This window comes from Microcaecilia unicolor, unplaced genomic scaffold (genome assembly GCF_901765095.1).
Source record: "Microcaecilia unicolor unplaced genomic scaffold, aMicUni1.1, whole genome shotgun sequence".
Taxonomy (NCBI): domain Eukaryota; kingdom Metazoa; phylum Chordata; class Amphibia; order Gymnophiona; family Siphonopidae; genus Microcaecilia; species Microcaecilia unicolor.
In genome coordinates, this window is record NW_021963819.1 from 268985 (window position 1) to 292808 (window position 23824).

The 23824-nt window shown below is 45.9% G+C and overlaps 1 protein-coding gene across 2 annotated transcripts in view; it reads left to right on the top strand.

Annotated features, from left to right (window-relative positions):
- LOC115459663 (kelch-like protein 36) overlaps positions 1 to 17315 on the top strand; it is a 41470-nt gene extending 24155 nt beyond the window's left edge. For both annotated transcript variants that reach the window (XM_030189469.1, XM_030189470.1), the window contains 2 exons: positions 8763 to 8920; positions 14847 to 17315. In XM_030189469.1, coding sequence (XP_030045329.1) covers positions 8763 to 8920; positions 14847 to 15402 — 714 coding nt within the window. In that variant the 3' untranslated portion in view covers positions 15403 to 17315. The remainder of the gene's footprint in view (positions 1 to 8762; positions 8921 to 14846) is intronic.
- The last annotated feature ends 6509 nt before the right edge of the window (positions 17316 to 23824 follow it).

The window sequence follows — 23824 nt, forward strand, 5'->3', positions numbered from 1 at the left end:
CAGAGAAAAATAAACACGGAAATAAATAACTTCCTAACCTATATTTGCACCTTTTAAAGTGTCCCCAGCCTTTTTCCCATTTCACCAACGCATTTCTTCGCATTGTCAATTTTTCTATTTGATACGAGTAGCTCAACTTATCTCTCCACTTATGTAAAGGGGGGATTCCCACTGTCTTCCAGCTGAAACCAGTGTCCGTTTTGCCACACTTAAGCAATGGCGTACTAATTTAACTTTGCTTGTTTTAATCCTCATGAGTCTCTATTAGAAAAATGTAGCTTCCAGTTTGGGTTTGGTGCAGTGAGGACGGAAATCTGAAAGCTCCGGACCTTCCCCCCCCCCCCCCTTTGCATAGATCATACACATCTCGTGGGTCTTCTAGGGAGGCTTCGGGGGGGGGGGGGGATTTCCCGACTCTGTGGGGCGTTGGGTCTGATGGATGTTTGGAGAACGCTTCACCCCACAGAGCGAGATTATACACATTTTTCCAGAGCACCTGCCACGCTATCCTGTGTAGACTATATCTTTATAATAAGAAACCTATTTCCCAGAGTGGAGACGGTAGATATTAGACATATCAAAAATTTCAATCATGCTTGGGTAGTATTAACCCTTGGTTTTTCGGTGGGTCTTGTATGTCTACCCCAGTGACAGTTCCCTACTAGCTTGTATCGGGATGCAAAATTCTTGGATTATATAATGGACAAATGGCAATGCTATGAGCAATGTAAACAGGTTCATGTAGGCGGTTCTGCATTCTATTGGGAGGCAGGAAAGGCTGTTTTGAGGGGTGAAATTTTGGCGTAATGTAGCTATTGTAAAAACGTTCAGAATCCAGAATTGTTATGATTAGAGGATTGGGTCACTTTTTTGCGGCAACAATATGGTAAACATCGAACTTTGCACTAGTGAGGTAATTAAATTCGCCGATGACACAAAATTATTCAGGGTCGTCAAGTCGCAGGAGGAATGTGAACGATTACAGGAGGACCTTGCGAGACTGGGAGATTGGGCGTGCAAGTGGCAGATGAAGTTCAATGTTGACAAGTGCAAAGTGATGCATGTGGGTAAGAGGAACCCGAATTATAGCTACGTCTTGCAAGGTTCCGCGTTAGGAGTTACGGATCAAGAAAGGGATCTGGGTGTCGTCGTCGATGATACGCTGAAACTTTCTGCTCAGTGTGCTGCTGCGGCTAGGAAAGCGAATAGAATGTTGGGTGTTATTAGGAAGGGTATGGAGTCCAGGTGTGCGGATGTTATAATGCCGTTGTATCGCTCCATGGTGCGACCGCACCTGGAGTATTGTGTTCAGTACTGGTCTCCGTATCTCAAAAAAGATATAGTAGAATTGGAAAAGGTACAGCGAAGGGCGACGAAAATGATAGTGGGGATGGGACGACTTTCCTATGAAGAGAGGCTGAGAAGGCTAGGGCTTTTTAGCTTGGAGAAGAGACGGCTGAGGGGAGATATGATAGAAGTGTATAAAATAATGAGTGGAATGGATCGGGTGGATGTGAAGCGACTGTTCACGCTATCCAAAAATACTAGGACTAGAGGGCATGAGTTGAAGCTACAGTGTGGTAAATTTAAAACGAATCGGAGAAAATTTTTCTTCACCCAACGTGTAATTAGACTCTGGAATTCGTTGCCGGAGAACGTGGTACGGGCGGTTAGCTTGACGGAGTTTAAAAAGGGGTTAGATAGATTCCTAAAGGACAAGTCCATAGACCGCTATTAAATGGACTTGGAAAAATTCCGCATTTTTAGGTATAACTTGTCTGGAATGTTTTTACGTTTGGGGAGCGTGCCAGGTGCCCTTGACCTGGATTGGCCACTGTCGGTGACAGGATGCTGGGCTAGATGGACCTTTGGTCTTTCCCAGTATGGCACTACTTATGTACTTATGTACTTATGTACTTGTTATTGGAGGCCCAGCAGGTGCTTATTTCGTTGATTCATCAATCAGCTTTGAAGTCTTTTGCTTTCTATCAATATTGTCTTTATAAATAAAAATGGCCACCTGTTGGCTAGTCTGGTGCGGAGGTCCTGGGGTCCCACTAAAATTTTGACATTACGTGATAACAGTGGAAAGTTGTATAATTCGGATGAGGGTGTCCAAAACATTTGTCAGTTCTTTTTCTCTGATTTGTACGGTCTGACATAGGCCTCTTTGGAAAGTGAGGTTTGTATGTCCAGCTTGGATCTGCCACAAGTTGACAGGCATGGTATGGATAGGTTGAATGCTCCCATACAAGTAGAGGAAGTAGAGTGGGCCATCTGGCAGAGTCTGTTGAACAAAGCCTCTGGTCCGGATGGGTTCCGCAACAAATTTTACAAACTGTTAAAAAGATACATTTGCCCCTATCCTCACTACTGTGTTTAATGTAATTATTACTAAAGGAGAGTTGCCGGATTTCCTCCAGTGGGCTCAAATTGTCGTTTTGATAAAACCCGGATGTCACCCAGAGTGACCTGGACCTTGTCCTATATCCCTATAAAATTTTGAGGCCAATTTGTTGGCTAGTCACTTGGTTCCAGTATTGCTATGCTTAGTGGCCGGACCTCAGATGGGGCTCGTGAGTGAACGAGTGTTTTTGAAGAATCTTCGGAAAATAATAGCGGCTTTGGAGTGGGAAGGCACTGGGCAGACCCCTTCATTGCTCATCAGTTTTGATGTAGAAAAAGCATTTGATAGGGTGGTGTGGGGGTTCCGCCATGGAATGCTTTCAGCTTATGGGATACAGGGTTTTTTTGTGCATGCGATTAGGGCACTTTATACTCGCTCTCAAGCTAGAATTTGGGTTAATAGGGGCCTCTTCAACCAATTTGATGTTCAACATGGTAGAAGACAGGGATGACCATTGTCCCCATTGTTATTTGTGCTCACCCTTGATCCTCTCATTCGTGAGATACAAACTAACCCGAGATCCTGGGAATGCAAATAGGGACGAGTCAAATTAAGATTGTGGCTTTTGCAGATGATCTCTTAGTTTTTCTTACAAACCCTCATCAGTCATTGCCCTCTTTTGTTGGATAGTATTCATGAAAACAGGGATTTTGCAGGTTTCCATTTAAATTTAGATAAATCAGAGGCTTTGGCAGTGAGGCCTTGAGGAGGAGTTGAGGAGCTTTGTTTTTGCTTCGGTGGGCATGAGGCTGTTTTAGATATTGAGGGTGCAGTTATCGATGGACCCTCTCTCAAATTTATCGATTAAACATCGATGAATGTTTACAAGATACACGAACACAGTTGGAGCTTTGGGCTCATTTGCTGCTGATGGGACGCATCTACTGTGTTTCCCCGAAAATAAGACACTGTCTTATATTAATTTTTGCCCCCAAAAATGCGCTAGGTCTTATTTTTAGGGGCTGTCTTATTTTTCAGGGAAACATCGGGGTTGGCACGCCCGCCCTCCGTCGCTCCCGGAACTAACCTTAAACGCCTCCTTTCACCTTCGCAGCAAGCAGCAGCAGGGCAGGCCACTCCTTCCTTCCATGTCCTGTCCTCGCCTGACGTAACGTCCGCAAGGGCAGGGCATGGAAGGAAGGAGAGGTCTGCCCTGCTGCTGCTTGCTGCGAAGGTGAAAGGAGGCATTTAAGGTTAGTTCCGGGAGCGACGGAGGGTGGGTGGAGGGGGGGCCCGGCGACCTCGGGTGGGGGGGGGGGGGCGGCCTTGTCTGGCTCTCGGCGGCCCTGCTTTCAAACAAAAATTTGCTAGGTCTTACTTTCGGGGGAGGCCTTATATCTACCAATTCAGGAACACCTCTAGTAGGTCTTATTTTGGGGGTAGGTCTTACTTTCGGGGAAACAGGGTAGTTATATCGTATAGTCGTTTTCCCATGTTGGTTATATGTTCTTCAGACCCTTCCTCTATGGTTACCGCTCAAAGACATTAAAGCTCTGCAATGCCTAGTGAGTACCTGTGGTTGGTCTGGTAGGAAACCCAAGCTGCGCTGGATTTATTTAATTGGTCACTGGTGGCGCGGTGATTTGGGTATCCCTGATATCAAATCAGGCTTGTCTATTAAATCATCTGCGTGATTGGTTTCTGAATACAGATATGTATATGGATGTTAGCTTTGAGACAGCGTATTTTAGTCCGTAGCATCCATCGCTCTTCTGCATGCACAGTTTTCTAAGCTTCCCCCACGGCTTAAGTATAGTCTTTTGCTTAATCCGCTTTGGCACTTGTGGAGGGACTTACTTTCCGTGTGGGGGCAAGATCCCTGCAGTACGATGATGTTACCATCGATAGGGAACATGGGTTTTCGACCTGGTTTGGATCATGTCATTTTTCAGTTCTGGTGGTTGCAAGGCTTGGGACGCGTCAAACACTTATTAAGCGAAGATGGGTCGTTATTATCTTTTGCAGCCTTGCAGCAGAGATTTTTCCCTACCGCAAGCGGATTGTTTTGCTTATTTGCAATTTGCTAGTTACTTTCGGTCTTAACTGACTGGGAGCATGATTTTTTCTTTTGGTGTTCGTTTGAGAGAGTTCCTTGAAGGTGATGCGTTAGGTCGAGTTTCCATCTCTTGGTTTCACAACTTGTTGATTCAACGGCAAACTGCCCCTACCTATGTAGCTGTACAGGATGCTTGGCTTAGGGAGGTGCACGTTGACAAGTGTTTACGCAAATTCCAGAATTGGTTCATCAGGCCGAATTACGGGAATGTCATTATAGAGTACTGCTTCTGCTTGCTTTTCTCAGTATTGTGCCTTTTGCATAGGAGGCGTGGACACCCCTTGCTTTGTAAAATGTAGGGAACAGGATAGCACCTTTTTCCATGGTACCTGGGCCTGTAGGAAAATTAGGGACTTCTGGATAGCCCTTCATACCTGTCTGCAACATTCGTTGCGGCACTCTTTAGTTTTATCATTGGAGGGTATTTTGTTTCTTACAATCTCTTTTTTAGGGGGAGGGGGGCTCTCGGTTTAGAAGTGAACATAAATTAATAGGTAAAGCATACATTGTGGGTGAGAAATGTCCCGCTAACGTTTTGGTATTGGAGGAACAAATTCCATGCTTTGATGATTTGGGAATCTTATGGGGCTAGTACACATCCAAAGCACCAGAAGGCCTTTTTGCTTTTTTGGGACCCCTCTCTAGCTTTTTGATTTCACCTACTGCGCGTAGCCAAGTTCTTAATTAAATCTGAGACAGGATTGGAATGCCTGCATAGCCCTAGGAGGTGGGAGGAAGGGGGTTTAGAGTTGTGGGGGTGTGGAGGGGTGCTGGGGGTGGGTGGGTGGGTGGGTAAGTAGGCCTCTCTTGGCTGAGGTCATGAGTCAAGGCCTCTAGCAGTTTTGCATTTTTCACTCTGGTTAGATGTTTTGTGGCCTTCAAGTGGGGTGGGATGTGTGTATTGGGGACTTAATGTTTATATATATACTTTCCAAAAAGCTGTGTCCTTAGGGCGGATTCATTAAATATGCCTTGGTGTTCCTCTGCCACTCCACTGCTGCCAGCAAGTTGACAGGGCCGGGGGGAACCAATGGTAGATCCTATCAGATACCATTGATACATTAGCTTTCCACTATTCTCTTGTACATTGGCTGCTATCACAATTTTTGCCAGCTCTGGCTCCATAGCTTCCCATTCTGAAGGCTCATAACTGACTCCCATTTTTGACTGTCTTGCAATCCAAGTGTATAAGATCTTGCAGAAAACTATATAGAACGCAGAAACTAGGTATCTAGTGAATCCTAAATCCTCACATATTTCTTCCAAAATGGGACTTCCCCTTCCAGGTGTGGTTTAATGGGCTTCTCTTCAGAAAATGGACAACCTGTAAGTTTGCATATTAATTTTCTTTAGGGATCTAGTAGTCACTTACCAAGGTATCGAATGGCACTACTTCAAAATCATATATAATTTGCCCCCACCTTGCCAATCCTTGGGACTCCCAATGTTTAAAGACACCAGAAGTCATCCCTAGCCCAAACAGGATTAAACCGAATGGGCGTATGTTGAGGGAACTGAAAATGTGCTTATACCATCCCTGATTTTTAATGTATATGCAATTGTTGGGCACACCTCAGCTCGCACGGAACAACGTCTTTTTGAAAGCCACATAAGGGAACTTAATGGGATCGGAGTCCGCAACATCTGCTCCAAGTTAATCCAAAGTTTATACAGCTTATAGTGGAGTCCACGTACAGTTCGGATAGTCCTTTGAATTGTCTTGTGCTCTTGAGGGTGGTGTTTTGTAGATGCGGCCATCAGAACTGGACCCAGTTCTCAAGTTTGAGGGTCTCACCAGAGGACTTTAGGGAGGTAAAATTACTTGTGTCTTTCTCCTAGTGATGCCTGTCTCTATGCATCCAAGTACGCAACAAAAAAACAACAAAAGTGGAGAAACTAGATCTGCTACAAGGGTAATGATAAAAAAACACACAGAAGTAGCTTTGAGGTCCTTAATCTTAAGGACTTTCCAGTCTTTCTCCTGTTTGTTTTCTGCTATTTCTTCAATTCCAAAAAGAAGTTTGGCCCTTTGGATTGTCACGGACCTACCGTTACTCCTGGATCGTGGTTCCGGCTGAACTTGATGCTCCTAGCAGCTGAACACTCTCTCTCTGCTCCAGGTACTGGCTCATGTCCCAGCCTAGGTGCAGGATTCTCAGCGGAAGCCATGGAGGTGGGCGCAGCAGGATGACATTGCATTCCAGGAAGTACTTAGACACTTCTCGGATCTGACGTCGTTGCCTCTATGTCTCGAAGCTCCTGGTTGTGTCTGGGTCTTGTAGACACTCGTGGATCTTTTAGATATTCCTGAGTTCTTTGCTGGCTGTGCCTAGTGCTACTGTGTGAACGGGCTCCTGAGACGCTATCCTGCTCCTGAGTGAGTGGGTTGCAGTGATGCTTTCCAGCTATTGTGTGAGTGGGTTCTTGAGACGCTTGCCAGCTGTCTGTGCGAGTGGGTTCTTGAGGCGCTTGCCAGCTGTCTGTGCGAGTGGGTTCCAGAGACTCTTGCCAGCTGTCTGTGCGAGTAGGTTCCTAAGACGCTATCCTGCTCCTGAGTGAGTGGGTTGCAGTGACGCTTTCCAGCTATTATGTGAGTGGGTTCCAGAGACGCTTGCCAGCTGTCTGTGCGAGTGGGTTCCAGAGATGCTTGCCAGCTGTCTGTGCGAGTGGGTTCCAGAGACGCTTGCCAGCTGTCTGTGCGAGTGGGTTCCAGAGACGCTATCTTGCTAATTTGTGATTGGATTCCAGTGATGCTTTCCCGATACTGTGTGAGCGGGTTCTTGAGATACTTTCTAATTATTTTTTGAGTGAGTTCCTGTTACGCTTCCTTGCTCCTGTGTGAGCGGGTCCCTGAGGTTCTGTCTATGTTTGGAGGGTGTCTTCCCTTTAGCCACCCTGTTTGCTGCTGCTCCGGAGGTTCTATAGTACTCCTATTCCTGTCCAGTCTCATCCTTGTTTCTGGGAGATAGCTCAGTTTGTCAATGCTTCTCCACCTGGTGCTCTGACTGCCGCAGTGGGTTCTCCGACTGTGGTCCAAGGGCTCACTACTCTGATCATAACATGGATTTCTACATCCCAACGTCAGAGTTTGCCTTGTTTAAATTACAGCTTGGTTGCCAGACCTTTATCCATTTTAAAGTCCTCCTTCATCTAGCCTAGTCCTCTGTTCTGTTGCACGCTTTTTCTGACCCATTCCCAGTGCCCGAGACCAACCATGGACCCTTGTGGCACTTCACAGATCACCAGCGTGAGCCTCGTTTACTGCCTCTCAGATTTTTTTTTCCAGCTCCCAGCCCAGCCACTTGGCCATGCCTTTTAGGCTTTACTGAAATCCAAATAGACCACATCTACTGCAATACCTTCCCTCCAATCTGCTACTCGAGTCCCTTCTTGAAAGAAATTGAACGCATTTACATAGCTACATAAGTAATGCCATACTGGGAAGGTCCATCGAGCCCAGCATCCTGTCCTCGACAGCGGCCAATCCAGGTCAAGGGCACCTGGCAAGCTACCCAAACGTACAAACATTTGTACCTGAATGTACACTGATTTGATAGTTTTCATGCTTGGTATATAAGAAAATGAACAAATCTCTCTATATAAAAGGCAACACCAACAACCAGCCGGAAGTGTGAAGGGGGCGAGATATCCGGTTTCCCTATGAGTGTCTGCCCCGCCCTCTCTGTAACACAGTCAGTCACTGAAGGAAAACAGCAGAGCACGAAATCAAATCGCTGGCTCTGTAACAGTGAAGGACTCAGAGGGGGGAGGGGACAGAGGCCAGAGGGTAGGGACACACACACTCCCACATGCACACAGAAGAAAACCTTGCTAGCCCCTGTTTCATTTGCATCAGAAACGGGGCTTTTTTACTAGTATATAAATAAGATTTTTCCCCCTTGTGAAATAAAGTTGCCTAGGATGTGGTAATGCATTACCTTTCCCGTCACTGATGTTGAACTAGCAGGGTCTTTAGTTTTCTGCTTCCTCTCTGGTCCTACCGTCATGTACCCCCTTCTCCAGTCTCTTCAACCTTCACCTGTTTCAAATCGTACATCGAACAGAGCTGTAAGGGGTACAATCGGTGGTGCCCCTTTTAGTTCTGGGATGTTTTCTCTCCTGGTCCTCTGGAGCTCTCAAATCCCGCTTTTATATGACCCCCTCCCCTTACCAAAGAGAAGGAAAGGTTGGACGGGCCCCTGCCCGGGATTACTCTGGGATGTTTCGCTCCTGTTCTGCATGTTCTTAATTGTGGTGATTGTGCCGTAAGCGGACAGTTGTTTCATTCTCCTCCTGCAGATGGCTTCCATGAACCAGCGTCGCGTTGATTTCTACTTGGCAGCCCTTTCGGATTCATTGATCGCCGTGGGCGGAAGGAATGAGAATGGAGCACTTTCCTCCGTGGAAGCTTACAGCCCTCAGAAAGACTCTTGGTCCTACATCGCAGGACTGCCGAGGTAATCTGACTGTGCCTTAGACATTGCTAAAGCACCAGTACTTTTGTTTTGCAGGTCCAACAGTGAGCAATATGGATTTTCTTCTGTTTAAGGGTAACAGTGAATTAAAAGGGTTCTTGTATTTCCTTGTTCATGTAGGACGCTTAGAGTTCTTTTATACGTTATCCCCCGGATTCAATATATGGCGCCCAAAATTGGGAGCTGATATTTTTGAGCTCCAATCCAAGATGTGCACCCAACTCAAATTAGCTAACAAGCCAATTAGTGACAATTGGATACTAATTGGCACAAATTGTCACCAACTTGAATTTGCGCATACATCTTGCTACGTGTTATTCTATAACAACGTGTGCCCAAATCTCAAAGCGCGCAACCCAAAAGGGGGCGTCGCCATGGGAGGTACTCGGGTTTAGGGGCACTCCTAAAATTTATGCGCTAGGAATTACACCTGGTTTCAACAGGCATTGGTCCTGGCGCTTAAATTTGGCCACTGAAATTGTCACTCAGTGCTATTCTGTGATGAGCACTCATCTTTGAGTGTCCATTGTAGAAGAGCATCGAGTAACAATTTTTTTTAGGCACCTTTTATTAAAATCTAGCCCTGTATGGTTGAGGTACTCACAGTATTTCCAAATCTGTCTTCAGGATCTTGCAGCCAGTCAGGTTTCAGAATATCAACAATGAGTATGCATGAGAGAAATTTGTATGCATGAAACCCCAGCTGGCTGCCCAGGGTCTGAGGACAGATTTGGGAAACACCGTGTGAAATGAACGCCTGGTCTCTCCTTTCAACACGTGAACTCCCACATCTCGGATTTATAATCTTGGTTGTTGACAAACCACTTGGGAATCAAAACACTTTCGAAAACTCAAGAAAACCCCCTTATTGTAAGTGAACGATATAAAAATACGTTCTCTTAGGCTTCCAAGGCTGCAGTTGTGATCATTGTGGCTGTCTGGGTTGTGCCACGTCTGGGTAAGTGAAACTGATGTTTCAGCCATCGTACTGTGGCTTTCATCAGGGTGGTGTGAAGTGTGCAAGGTTGTCTTTATAGAATGGGTCCTCAAATCTGATTGGCTGGGATTTGAGTTGGATGATTTCATTGGAGCCTTCCAGAGTTCAACTGTATCAACGAATCAAAACTGCTCCAATGAACCCGACCACCTCAGATCCCAGCCAATCAGATTTGAGGACCCTAAAGACAACCTTGCAGACTTCGCACCACCCTGAAGAAAGTCACAGCATAATGGTTGCAATGTCGGTCTCACTTACCCGGACGCGGCACAATGTGGACAACCACAACGATCTCAACATAAAAATACTAGTTAAAGAAGCCCGTTTCAGAGCAAATGAAACGGGCCCTAGCAAGGTTTTTGTCACCAACACCTCCCTCCCTGGCCAACCCCTTCGTTGTTCTGGCATTGCTCCGCCCCCAACGTCATGACTTTTGACGCGAGGGTGGGGCCCAGAGCGATTTCCCACCCTCCCTCCGCTTCCCTGCCTCCCTCCCTGCCAACCCCTTTGTTGTTCTGCCATTGCTCCGCCCTCGAGGGTGGGGCCCGGAGCGATTTCCCACCCCCCCGCCTCCCTCCCTGCCAACCCCTTCGTTGTTCTGCCATTGCTCCGCCCTCGAGGGTGGGGCCCGGAGCGATTTCCTGCCTCCCTGCCAACCCCTTCGTTGTTCTGCCATTGCTCCGCCCTCGAGGGCGGGGCCTGGAGCGATTTTGGTGGCTTCACCACTACGAACCTTCGAACCTTTTTGAAGGAAGTCAGGGCTTGGCTTCACTGACGTCAGTGTCCTCAGAACGTTGAGGGTGAGTTTTATTATAGTAGATTTCTTGGATATTTATGGTTAATAACAAATAGCCCAAGGCGTCGGCTAGATGTAGAAACAAAAGTGCTAAGCAGAGAAAACAAGATTGCAAAAGAGACTAGATATGTGCTGCAGTGGCGTAACTACATAGGGCCTGGGCCCTACTACTACTACTACTACTATTTAGCATTTCTATAGCGCTACAAGGCGTACGCAGCGCTGCACAAACATAGAAGAAAGACAGTCCTGCTCAAAGAGCTTACAATCTAATAGATTTGGCCCTGGACCCCCCTGCCGACGACCCTCTCGACCCCCCCCCCCCCCCCCACCGTCGCCTGCCTTTGCTGCCGGTGGGGACCCCAACCCCCGCCAGCCGAGATCCTCTTCTTTCCGCAAAAGGCTTCCTTCTGTTTCTGGCATACTACATGTACAACATGCAGGACATCAGACTCGCAGAACGAAGCCTTGCAGATCAGAAATTCACATTCAGATCAGCTGATCTGCAAGGCTTCGTCTGACGTCCTGCATGTACAACGTGCAGGGCGTCAGAAACAGAAGGAAGCCTTTTGCGGAAAGAAGAGGACCTTGGCTGGCTGGGGTTGGGGTCCCCCGCCAGCAAAGGTAGGCAACGGCGGGTTGGTGGCGGGAGGGGGGGTCCAGAGGGTCGTCGTCGGGGGGGGGGGAGCAAAGTTGGTAGTGGCGGTGGGGTCGGCAATGGCAGGAGGGGGGGGCGGTGGCGCCGGGGGGGGGGGGGGCTAAAATGTGCACCCTCACCTCAGGCTCTGGACCCCCTCTCCCGCCGAAGTCTGGCTACGCCCCTGATGTGCTGTAAGTGGGGTGGGGAGATTCCTGTAACCTTTCCAGGTAATTTGTGAAGCACTAACTGCTCTTTTTTGGAATTGGTATACTGGTGTGTCAATTAACCCTGGGACAGTGGGGGGGGGGGGGGGGGGGGGGGGGAATGGAGATTTTCAAAAGGATTCAGCAGCCTAATCTCAGCATTTGGGCAGCTACATCAACTTCTCTGAAAATCTTTAGTTGTGCTTAATTTCACACCAAAGAACCAACTTAGTGACTCAACCTGTCTATAGGATTTTCTCAGTTACTATTTCTTTTTTTCCCTGGGGTTTTTTTCCCCCCCTTAGGTAGAGATTAAAGTTCTCATATTTAGTCAACTGTGTTTTTGACCTGAGACACAATATCAGGTTCTCATGATGTGGTCTACATTGATTAATCTGTTTTCCTTGTACTGTATTGAGTTTTTGATTTAATGTGGGGGTGGGGTTCCCGTTCTGTTGAGAAATTTAATAAATAATGGAATTAAACCAAACAAAAAAAAAAAAGAGAAAAATCTTTGTTGCTGATTGGCTAAATCAAGCAGCTCGGTTTAACATCTCAAATTCTGAGCAGTCCAAGGCGTGGGAATAAGACTGGAAAAGATAATTAGCTACCTTGTTTTTTCCCTTGTGCAAGGGAAAGCTGGTTTTACATCTAGCTAGCATAAAATTGAACCTTCTTCCATTGCAGGCTGTCTTAACCATAAACTGCAGAATGAGTACTGGCCCCATGGAAAGCTTTTTTTTTGGCTTGGCGGGCATTCAGTTGAATGAAAACCTGAAAATCTACAGTGGTGGAAATAAGTATTTGATCCCTTGCTGATTTTGTAAGTTTGCCCACTGACAAAGACATGAGCAGCCCATAATTGAAGGGTAGGTTATTGGTAACAGTGAGAGATAGCACATCACAAATTAAATCCGGAAAATCACATTGTGGAAAGTATATGAATTTATTTGCATTCTGCAGAGGGAAATAAGTATTTGATCCCCCACCAACCAGTAAGAGATCTGGCCCCTACAGACCAGGTAGATGCTCCAAATCAACTCGTTACCTGCATGACAGACAGCTGTCGGCAATGGTCACCTGTATGAAAGACACCTGTCCACAGACTCAGTGAATCAGTCAGACTCTAACCTCTACAAAATGGCCAAGAGCAAGGAGCTGTCTAAGGATGTCAGGGACAAGATCATACACCTGCACAAGGCTGGAATGGGCTACAAAACCATCAGTAAGACGCTGGGCGAGAAGGAGACAACTGTTGGTGCCATAGTAAGAAAATGGAAGAAGTACAAAATGACTGTCAATCGACAAAGATCTGGGGCTCCACGCAAAATCTCACCTCGTGGGGTATCCTTGATCATGAGGAAGGTTAGAAATCAGCCTACAACTACAAGGGGGGAACTTGTCAATGATCTCAAGGCAGCTGGGACCACTGTCACCACGAAAACCATTGGTAACACATTACGACATAACGGATTGCAATCCTGCAGTGCCCGCAAGGTCCCCCTGCTCCGGAAGGCACATGTGACGGCCCGTCTGAAGTTTGCCAGTGAACACCTGGATGATGCCGAGAGTGATTGGGAGAAGGTGCTGTGGTCAGATGAGACAAAAATTGAGCTCTTTGGCATGAACTCAACTCGCCGTGTTTGGAGGAAGAGAAATGCTGCCTATGACCCAAAGAACACCGTCCCCACTGTCAAGCATGGAGGTGGAAATGTTATGTTTTGGGGGTGTTTCTCTGCTAAGGGCACAGGACTACTTCACCGCATCAATGGGAGAATGGATGGGGCCATGTACCGTACAATTCTGAGTGACAACCTCCTTCCCTCCGCCAGGGCCTTAAAAATGGGTTGTGGCTGGGTCTTCCAGCACGACAATGACCCAAACATACAGCCAAGGCAACAAAGGAGTGGCTCAGGAAGAAGCACATTAGGGTCATGGAGTGGCCTAGCCAGTCACCAGACCTTAATCCCATTGAAAACTTATGGAGGGAGCTGAAGCTGCGAGTTGCCAAGCGACAGCCCAGAACTCTTAATGATTTAGAGATGATCTGCAAAGAGGAGTGGACCAAAATTCCTCCTGACATGTGTGCAAACCTCATCATCAACTACAGAAGACGTCTGACCGCTGTGCTTGCCAACAAGGGTTTTGCCACCAAGTATTAGGTCTTGTTTGCCAGAGGGATTAAATACTTATTTCCCTCTGCAGAATGCAAATAAATTCATATACTTTCCACAATGTGATTTTCCGGATTTAATTTGTGATGTGCTATCTCTCACTGTTACCAATAACCTACCCTTCAATTATGGGCTGCTCATGTCTTTGTCAGTGGGCAAACTTACAAAATCAGCAAGGGATCAAATACTTATTTCCACCACTGTATCTCTGCCGGACCTAGGACACTAAACCTTCACTTGAAACGATTTAGGGGGGGGGGGGGGAGAGAGATGCCTCTATTTTTAACACTTCCTTTTCTAGTTCAATAATTGCAGTTAATCCCCCACCCCCACCCCGTTAACTAAGCCGTGCAGCAATGCCGCCACAATCCATTCAAAGTGTTGGCATTAGTGCAGGGCAGCCACTGGCGCGGCTTAGTAAACGGGGGGGGGGAGGGGGGGTAAGGCTTCCTGCAAAACTCAGTGCACGTGCATCCTAAGTCTGGCCACCAGGTGTCACCATTGTGTGATGGTTTTGCAGGAAGCCCAGAAAGTAACTCTCTGGATCTCTACCTCTGTGTATGGTCACATCCACCTTGCAGTGGTCTTCTTTTCACTATGCGCCCATGCAGGGGCATTGTAACCACCATGAACTATATTGTACTGCACTGTGTACCTTGATAATTCCATAGGAATAGTACTTTTCTGCAGGGTTAGAAAATCCCAGGTGCCTAAAAATGTGGGGTCTGGACCTCATCAAATGAGAGGCCAGTAGGGCAAAGCCTGGAGGACAGAATCATGACAGCTGCCGCCAGCGGGGTTAATTAAGAGACTGGAGGCTGAAAGAAGGTGGGAGTAAGGGCTGGGAGGGGGGACACGAGATAAAGCAATGATAAAACTGAAGCCCAAGAAGAAAACGTGTAAACAAAATAGCCTTAAAGAAAAAGCTGATTAAAAAATAAAACTTTCTGACCTCTAAAAAATTTTTGACTGTCTCCTTAAGTTTTCTAAATATTTTTCCACCCCTGTTTTCTATTTGTGATTTGTATTTTGATGGCTCTCGCCCCTTGTCAAGGAGCAATTCAAAACCCTTGCTCTGTTTGTGTATCCTGATCCTAGGTTCACTTACGGCCATGCTGGTACAGTCTACAAAGAGTTAATTTACATTTCTGGTGGACACGATTATCAGATCGGGCCGTACCGGAAGAACCTGCTCTGCTACAACCGCTGCACGGACATCTGGGAAGAGGCCAGGCCCATGATCACGGCCCGAGGCTGGCACAGTATGTGTAGCTTAGAGGACAGCATTTATTCCATTGGGGGCAGCGATGACAATATCGAGTCCATGGAACGCTTTGACATCTTGGAAGTGGAGTCTTACAGCCCTCAGTGCAACCAGTGGACCCGAGTCGCCCCCTTATTCCAGGCAGCCAGCGAGTCGGGGGTTGCCGTGTGGGAAGGCTGTATCTACGTCCTGGGAGGCTATAGCTGGGAGGACACTGTTTTTTCCAAAACTGTGCAGGTGTACGATAAGGAGAAGAAAAATTGGACCAAAGGGGTCGACCTCCCGAAAGCCATTGCCGGGGTGTCTGTGTGTGTCTGTGTTCTGAGAGCCAGACCTGATGAGAAAATCAAAAAAGCCAAGACAAAGAGGCCCCTGGACCAGGGAAGATGACTAACAAGGAATACGAGGGACGTCTCTGTTCCTGCTTTCTTTTAAATCTGTACAATTGGGCAGGTTCTGGAAATTCCAGTTTATTTAAGCTGGATGTTTGATGATACTTGTGTGAATTGACTGCACTGTTTTTTTTTTTTCATAAGACACACAGCTGCAAGGGAAAATAGCCTGTTAGTCTCCCTGCAAAGGAGGGATGGGTGGTGGGAAGACCATGGGGCTTGCATTTGGGGTGGAATCCTGCACTTGTCTCTTCCACTGATCCTCCATGCGAAGTCGTTTAATCCCTATGCTTTAGTTAAGGGAGGCATGGTTTATGTAGGACATCTGCCTTAACTGGACAAAGGAAAGGTGCCAGTTCCTAAGCTCCACATCTCTACGGATGTGTGTTATTGCTTGACAGATGCCACCTGTATTTTTTCATGGAATTTTTTGAGGAACTTTTTTCCCAGCAATTTTTGCAGCCATTGCACTGTGAAAAACGAAAATCGCTAAATGTTTAAATTACCTTTTTTTTTGTAATGATTTTGTAGGTAATCAGATACTTGCTCCAGTGTTTATTTTTGGTTATGGGTGTTTTGGTTATGCTCTGGGAAACAGAAATTCACACTGATAGAGCCCAGCTTGAATGAATCGGCCTCCTGCTTAGGAAGCCGTGTATTCTACCCTCACTGTATCCCTCCCTCTGGGAAAGCCTCGTCTTCACTAGTGAAAGTATTCTCCCATCTTTCCCCCCCCCCCCTTGAAAAGCCAGCGCAGCGCGCATTGTGCAAACCAGGGCGGTAGGCCATTTCCTAGAGGCAGTATATGCACTGCTTAAGAACGCGGCATTGTACCTTCAGAGGTACTTCGAGTCTGACGTGCAAAGTTCCCAAGAGCCAACTGTGCTGGAGACTCGAGCAGAAATGCAAAAAGCGCTGCGACAAAAACTATTGAAGAGGCCCCTTACGATAATGAACATGAGGATACCTCTTCGGAAAACAAGATTCTGTTCAATGAATGGATTTTGAAGTACATTGTGGGGGGGGGGGAGTCTCGCAGCCTTGCTTGGGAGACCCAGTCTAAAACACGTGAAGAGCGATTCTATAAGTGCTCACAGTTACGTATCCCTTTCTGCGCATATATGCAGCAAAGTAGCAGTTACGTGCGTAAGCGTTATTCTCTATGATGCACAAATGTAAGAGGGATGTACACGTGGGGGGGGGGGCACATGGGTGTGTCGCACAGTTACACATGTAACTTATAGAATAGTATGTTACACGTGCTCTTGCCATATCTGGATCCACTTGTAGCATGGCCATCATATTGTTTAAGCAGGATTACGGGAACCAGCCCAGTTGACATCCACATCCCGAAGCAGACCTAGGATCAGCTTTGAAGCAACTAAGTTTGGGGCCAGCCGGTATTCATCTGTACGAGTGATTTGTATGCAAATATTTGCAGCGTCCTACTTTTGTTAAAAGTTTTAGAAGATTTGCACCAAATGCAGATGTGCTTGACTTACTCAAATGTTCAACTAATTTGCATAAATATAAACAGATGTTGATTTAAATTGCAATGTTTGAGTCTAACAAGGGAGTTAGGCTGTTGATTCCAAATGGGTTTGAAGCTGGCTCTGATTCTCCACGTACTTTCTCGTTAGCCTCTTTTGACATTGAACTGTCAATGAAGATGCCCGCTCTAGTAGATCTATTAACACAGTAACTTCAGCACCTGCACAGAAAACATTTAACGCACAAAAGCATCACAGGCCAGTAAGAAGTTCTTAGTGACTCTTAATTTGGCATTGGAACGTTTGGTGTTCATAGTACACTCTCACCTTCAGTCTATAAACTTGCTCACCCAACTAATAGAATAAGGTCAGTTATGCATGTAACTTAATTCAATCATTAGATGCTAATTGGCTTGAATAACCAATTGGTGCTAATTGCCAATAATTAGCAGTTGTGTGTAACTGCCCTTAGTTGGTATTTTACAAAATGTGAGTGCAGTTTCCCTAGCATGGAACTGTAGGGGGGGGGGGGGGGGGGGGGGGGCGTGGACTTGGGCAGGTTGAGGGCTGGTCCTTACACACACATCTTATAGAATATGATCATTTATGTGCCTGACTGTCAGCACTTGGATATGAGCATTTGTACCAGCCATTTCGCTAGCTTAAGTTCTCACGCTTAAAGTTAGGGGCATAACTGTGAACTTACGTAAGTATTCTAGAATGACAACTGCATGCACAGCTGCCGATATAGAATTCGCACGGACTGTGCATCAGGCCCAAGAAAGTTTAAATGACAGGAGACGGTGGGAATGTGTTTGGCCCATTATTTGGTCTGGTCTGATCTTGCTGCCATATTGAGTCACCCAAAACAATAGCAAACGCTTATTAGAAATAAGGACTGCCTGTTGGCTTGGACCAATTGGTTTGAGTGTATCAAGATGGCGACTACGGCTTCAGCCTTGTCAATTAAACCTCGATCAGGCCGGTGCCCTACTTTAAGTGAGCTTGTGTGGATAATTCTCTTAACAGTGCACCTGTTGTTCTATAAAGGAGCTTAGCTGTCTACTTTCCTTTTTAGAATACTAGCATAACAACTAAAATATGGGCCTATAATTTAGGGGTGAGCACTTATACCAGCCAAAGAGCTGGTATAAACGCTGTTACCTAAATTGCTGAACAAGGGGTGTAAAATATAGTGTTCTCTAATCTCTATATATAAAAGGCACCACCAGCGTTCTAAATGAAACCTCCAGCCGGAAGTGTGAAGGGGGAGAGATAGCCGGTTTCCCCATGAGTGTCTGCCCCGCCCTCGCTCTCTCTGTAACACAAACAGTGAAGGAAAACACAGCAAAGCACGAAATCAAATCGCTCTGTCTGTAACAGTGAAGGACTCGGAGGGGGGAGGGGAGAGAGGGCAGAAGCCCTCACTATCTCTGTAGCATAAACACAGCACAGCAGGAAACTTAACACTGAAGGACTCGACTCCGAGGGGGGAGGGGACAGAGAGGACAGACAGCACAGGGGAAGGGAGAGAGGGCAGAGGGCAGGGACACACACACTCCCACATGCACACACAAGAAAACCTTGCTAGCCCCCGTTTCATTTGCATCAGAAACGGGGCTTTTTTTACTAATTTACTGATATAACTGTATACCCTGCTCCTGTGTACCCCTACCTGTAAAATACGGGCTGTGTAAGATATGTATTCTAATCATTTACATGCGTAGTGAACGCATAAATGGTAGCTCTTTATGTGTAGAATTGCCCCCAGTGTGGAAGGAAGATAACATTATAAGGATGTTTTATCCTGCTGTAGCTTTAATCATAAGGAAGCTACTCTCTGTTGTGAATATTGCACGACCCAGAGCAATGCTTTACGATGTTGGCCAATCCAGACCAAACTGGTTTCTTTGAATACAATGAAATTATTGTTGGACAAACCACAAGCTTTATCCCTAAATTGTGTTGTCTATGAGCTTTGGAGATCATCTGGGTCTCCTCCTCATATGCCTTCTGAAAAAGTTACTTCTGTGGTCCCGGAGTCTTGTGTACAAGTGTGTTTTAATGTAACTTTTAGATACTGCTACGTGCAAAGCCCCCTGTATTCCATTCCAGGAGAACTGTATGTTGGAAATGGCTCTTGCAATGTTCTCCCAATAACTGGATTGGAAACAGGCAGAGAATGAGCTTTGGGGAAGGATGAGAAGGGCAAATTTCTGCTGTCATTCTGTCTAAAGCTGCCCTGTGTTGTTCCCTGAGGACCGATTCAGAGGAACGTCTTCAGTAAGTTTTGTGAGTTGCTGATGTTGAAGAAACAAAGACCCCACTGGAGAGTTCAGAATGAAGGCCCATGTGGTGGTCTTCTGGAGAAGAACATGTTTTGTTTTGGGGGTTTTTTTTTAAATAAAAGATGAAAACTTTGGGTTCTGGCAATCTTGCAAAGGCCAAATATATAATGTATTGGTTGGTTGTTCACTGTTCCTCGTAAATATGTGAATATTTCTAGTGTAATTGGCTTCTGCAGTATGGAAGAAATCTATTGGTTTGGTGTCTCAGGACAGCCATCAAAGCTTCTCTTACTTGCTAGTTTTCAGCATTGGCTAACCGAGCTCCCAGCTGTAAAATTTCTACTTCCAGCAGGGGTATCCTGCCCCTTCCCTTCAGGTGCCTCTGCTACACAAAATCACAGTGAAGAAATAAGGGTTTGGTCTTTGCAGATTTCAGAACACGATGCATCCTTTACCCCTGCTCCAAAAACTCTACGTGAGGGGCAGCTCTAGCAGTGTCAGGAGATACAAATGCTGAATGCACCCTGCTTTTGGGTTTTGTTTGGTTTCCTGATCAGACATTGAGGTAGAATTCAGCACCCAACGTTAGGCCCCGGGATGATCTTTGCTAAGCTAGTATTCCGCAAAGGGTGATCCGCGCAGAGCGCTGTTTTTAGAATACTAGCTTACCCCTCTGTTTACTAAGCCGCGCTAGCAGCTGCCGTGAATGGGCTGTGTCGGTATTGCCTCATAGCTTTGTAAATGGGGGTTAGCGTGTATTTCCTCCCCAGATATATCCAGTCATATTCTGGATTAGCGCACACAATTTAATTAAATTGGCGCCGAAAATTGCCACTTAACCAGCACTGACACTAATTGGCATTAGTTAGAGCTTATGCACAGAATGCGCGTAAATTCTAAGTTGCATAGTTGAAAAGGGGGTGTGGCCATGGGCGCGGAATGGGCAGTTCGTGGGCATTGCTAAAATCTCTGCACGTGGTTATAGAATACACCTGGTCCGTGCGTAATTTAGGTGTTGGCATTTACACCACGTTTTAGTTGGTGTAAAAGTGCCCCTGACGGGCGCTCAGTGTATTCTGTAAACCGCATGGACATTTTAGGCTTATTCTGTAAAGTATGCTTAAGCGTATTTCGTCGTGGTGCCGATTTTTTTTTTTAGGCGTGATATATAGAATCTAGTCCTTCACGCCTAACTGTGAACGCCAGCATGTATGCCTGCCGAAACCTGCTGGTGCCCAGTTTGTCACTTTGGCGCACAATTGATACTATTCTATAACATTGCGAATAACTTCTGGAAACGCCCCTGGATCTCCCCATGCCCCCTCCTATAGACACTCCCTTTTGGAGTTGCTCGTTATGAAATTTAGGAACGCGTGTTATAGGGTGCAGGGCACATCTACATCTAAATCCTAATTAATGCCAATCAATACCAGCAACTGATTGCTATCGCCTGATTAATTAGTTTAGGTGCAGATCTGGGGTTGGGTGCAGTTTGAGTGCTTGTGTTTGATTTTTGTGTGTGTACATTTTTACAGGAGGAGGTATCTACACCTCTCATTTAGCACAGTTACACGTCTTTCCTTCGCTCCCAGTCATTTCTCCACCTAAGACGTCATTTAGGATGTTGTATTTTCTACTAATTTCATTCATTTTTCAAACGTTTTGCTGTGAGCACATTGCTTAGGACCTGGGAAGAACCATTTGTGGCTGTAGCATCTAAAAGCTGACATTTACAACTCGTTACAAGTGTGTGCTACATGATTTGTAACTAAGCTGCACTGCAGAAAATGGACCCGCACTCACTATGGAGTGGAGGAGTAGCCTAGTGGTTAGTGCAGACTTTGATCCTGGGGAACTGGGTTCAATTCCCACTGCAGCTCCTTCTGACTCTGGACAAGTCACTTAAAACCTCCATTGCCCCAGGTACAAATCAGTACCTGTATATATACTATGTAAACTGCTTTGAATGTAGTTGCAAAAACCTCAGAAAGGCGGTATATCAAGTCCCGTTTCCCTTTCCATATTTCAGATTCTAAATGGAATGTTGCTACTATTAAGATTCTGTTGCTACTATTTGAGATTCTACATGGAATGTTGCTATTCCACTAGCAACATTCCATGTAGAAGCCTGCCCTTGCAGATGAGCAACGCGGCCGCGCAGGCTTCTGTTTCTGTGAGTCTGACGTGCAGGACGTCAGACTCACAGAAACAGAAGCCTGCGCGGCCGCATTGGTGATCTGCAAGGGCAGGCTTCTAGATGGAATGTTGCTAGTGGAGGAGTAGCCTAGTGGCTAGTGCAGCAGACTTTGATCCTGGGGAACTGGGTTCTATTCCCACTGCAGCTCCTTGTGACTCTGGGCAAGTCACTTAACCCTCTATTGCCCCTGGTACAAAATAAGTACCTGAATTATGTAAACTGCTTTGAATGTGGTTGCAAAAACCTCAGAAAGGCAGTATATCAAGTCCCATTTCCCTATTTGAGATTCTAAATGGAATATTGCCACTATTTGAGATTCTACATGGAATGTTGCTTCTCTTTGGGATTCTGGAATCTTGTTACTCTTTGAGATTCTGCATGGAATGTTGCCACTATTTGAGATTCTACAGTACATGGAATGTTGCTAGTGGAGGAGTAGCCTAGTGGTTAGTGCAGTGGACTTTGATCCTGGGGAACTGGGTTCAATTCCCACTGCAGCTCCTTGTGACTCTGGGCAAGTCACTTAACCCCCCATTGCCCCTGGTACAAAATAAGTACCTGAATCTATGTAAACCGCTTTGAATGTAGTTGCAAAAACCACAGAAAGGCGGTATATCAAGTCCAATTTCCCTTTCCCCTTACTGTGCGTTAACATAGTGCTGCATGTTAGTAACTCTGGCAGTTTCACCATAGTCTGAACTATTTCCTCATGGGGCAACAAAATCTACAAACTACTGCAAGGTTGGAGAAATCAAACGGCAGAACAGGCCTAGACTCTGTGCTTGCTGAAGTCTTAAATGTGCAAAACCATCACCTCAAATTGTTAGACTCGTGTTATCTTAGTTTACTCCTCAGATCACTGCAAAGTCGGACCTGCTCGATTGGAAGTGACTGTTTTTATAAGAGTTTCAATCATGTTACACATACTTGCAACAGGCTGCATTTGTGAAACACCAGCTGTAACCTGCCGAATGGATGGGGAGAGCCTTGACTTACACTTCTGGTTTCATGTGTAATACCTGGCAGTGATTACAGACCTGTCTGCCTGTTTGGGTCTGTGCTCCACTTTCTGTCTGTTCTACCTGGGGTTTCTGCTGTCTAGGGTTCCTGTTTATCCTCCTCAGTTATGTCAAACACTGAAAATAAAACTGTTAGCCAGGGCATGGCTTCTTGGCACGGAACATGTTTTGTTTAGAGTGTCTTGGTCTTGTTCCTTTTATTTTTGTTTTTGGTGATGTCTTTAATTTGATGAAACAGAACGCAGGAGGGCTTTAAATGAAGTTCATCAGAGAATGGTGATGAAAGCTGAAATGCAACAACTGTAATGAAATCATGGGGTTGGGGAGAGATGGAGATAGTTGGGAACACTGAAGCAATAATAATACCAGAAGGCATGTCCTAGCTGCAGGATCACTGCCTGCCACGCCATGGTGATGCTCTCAGGTGATCTTGCTCCTGCAGGGCAGCACAGGGGTTGCTAGAATGAAGTTGGGACCTTATAACTATGTCTTTGTGGGTTTCTTTAAAATAAAACAAAAATACTGTCTGTCTCGGTTCATCCAGGTCTGCATTCTAGCCTCTAAAAGTACACTCGGGTCCTTTTACTAAGGTGCACTGAAAAATGGCCTGTGGTAGTGTAGACGCGTGTTTTGGGCACACGCAGAATTATTTTTCAGTGCACTACAAAAGCTGCCTTTTAAAATTTTTTTGCCAAAAATGGACGTACGGCACAATGAAAATTGCCGCGCGTCCATTTTGGGTCTGAGACCTTACCGCCAGCCATTAACCTAGCGGTAAAGTCTCACGCGGTAACCGGGCGGTAATGACCTATGCGTACCAAAAGCCTCTTGGCGCGCTTCCGATTTGCGTGGCAGAAAAAGGAAATATTTTTTGGCTGCGCGTATCGGACACACATCAAAAATGAAAGTACAACAAGAGCCATGCAGTAACTCCATTTTGGCGTGCATTGGGCGTGCGTAGTCGCCTACATGGCTTAGTAAAGGGGCTCCTCAATCTTTCACCAGTTGTGGGATTTGGTGCAAAACACCAGGTCGCCTTCATCTCACTACTGCGGAGTTAATTATTTTTTTTGCTAAGGGAACAGAGGATGTTTAATGTAATCAAAATATAAGTTATTTAAAGGATTGTGAACAAAGAACTCTCTTTTTATATCTCTTCTCATCACTTCATATGTCTTTTCATAAAAAGGAGGGAAAAGCCTCAAGAAGCTAAACAGGCTTACAAAAGCTCAGGGCTTAAAAGCCAAAAATGCTTTTTTGCTTCATCATAGGCAAAATAAAACTCCTAAAACTGACATATACGCGCTATTATTCTCAGATAATTATGGCAAATTATTTAGCAATGTAAAAAGCTTCACTTGCAGTCAAGTCTGTTTTTCCCATAACAAGACCGAGACTGGTGTTGGCCAGCATTTTGATTTGCTGC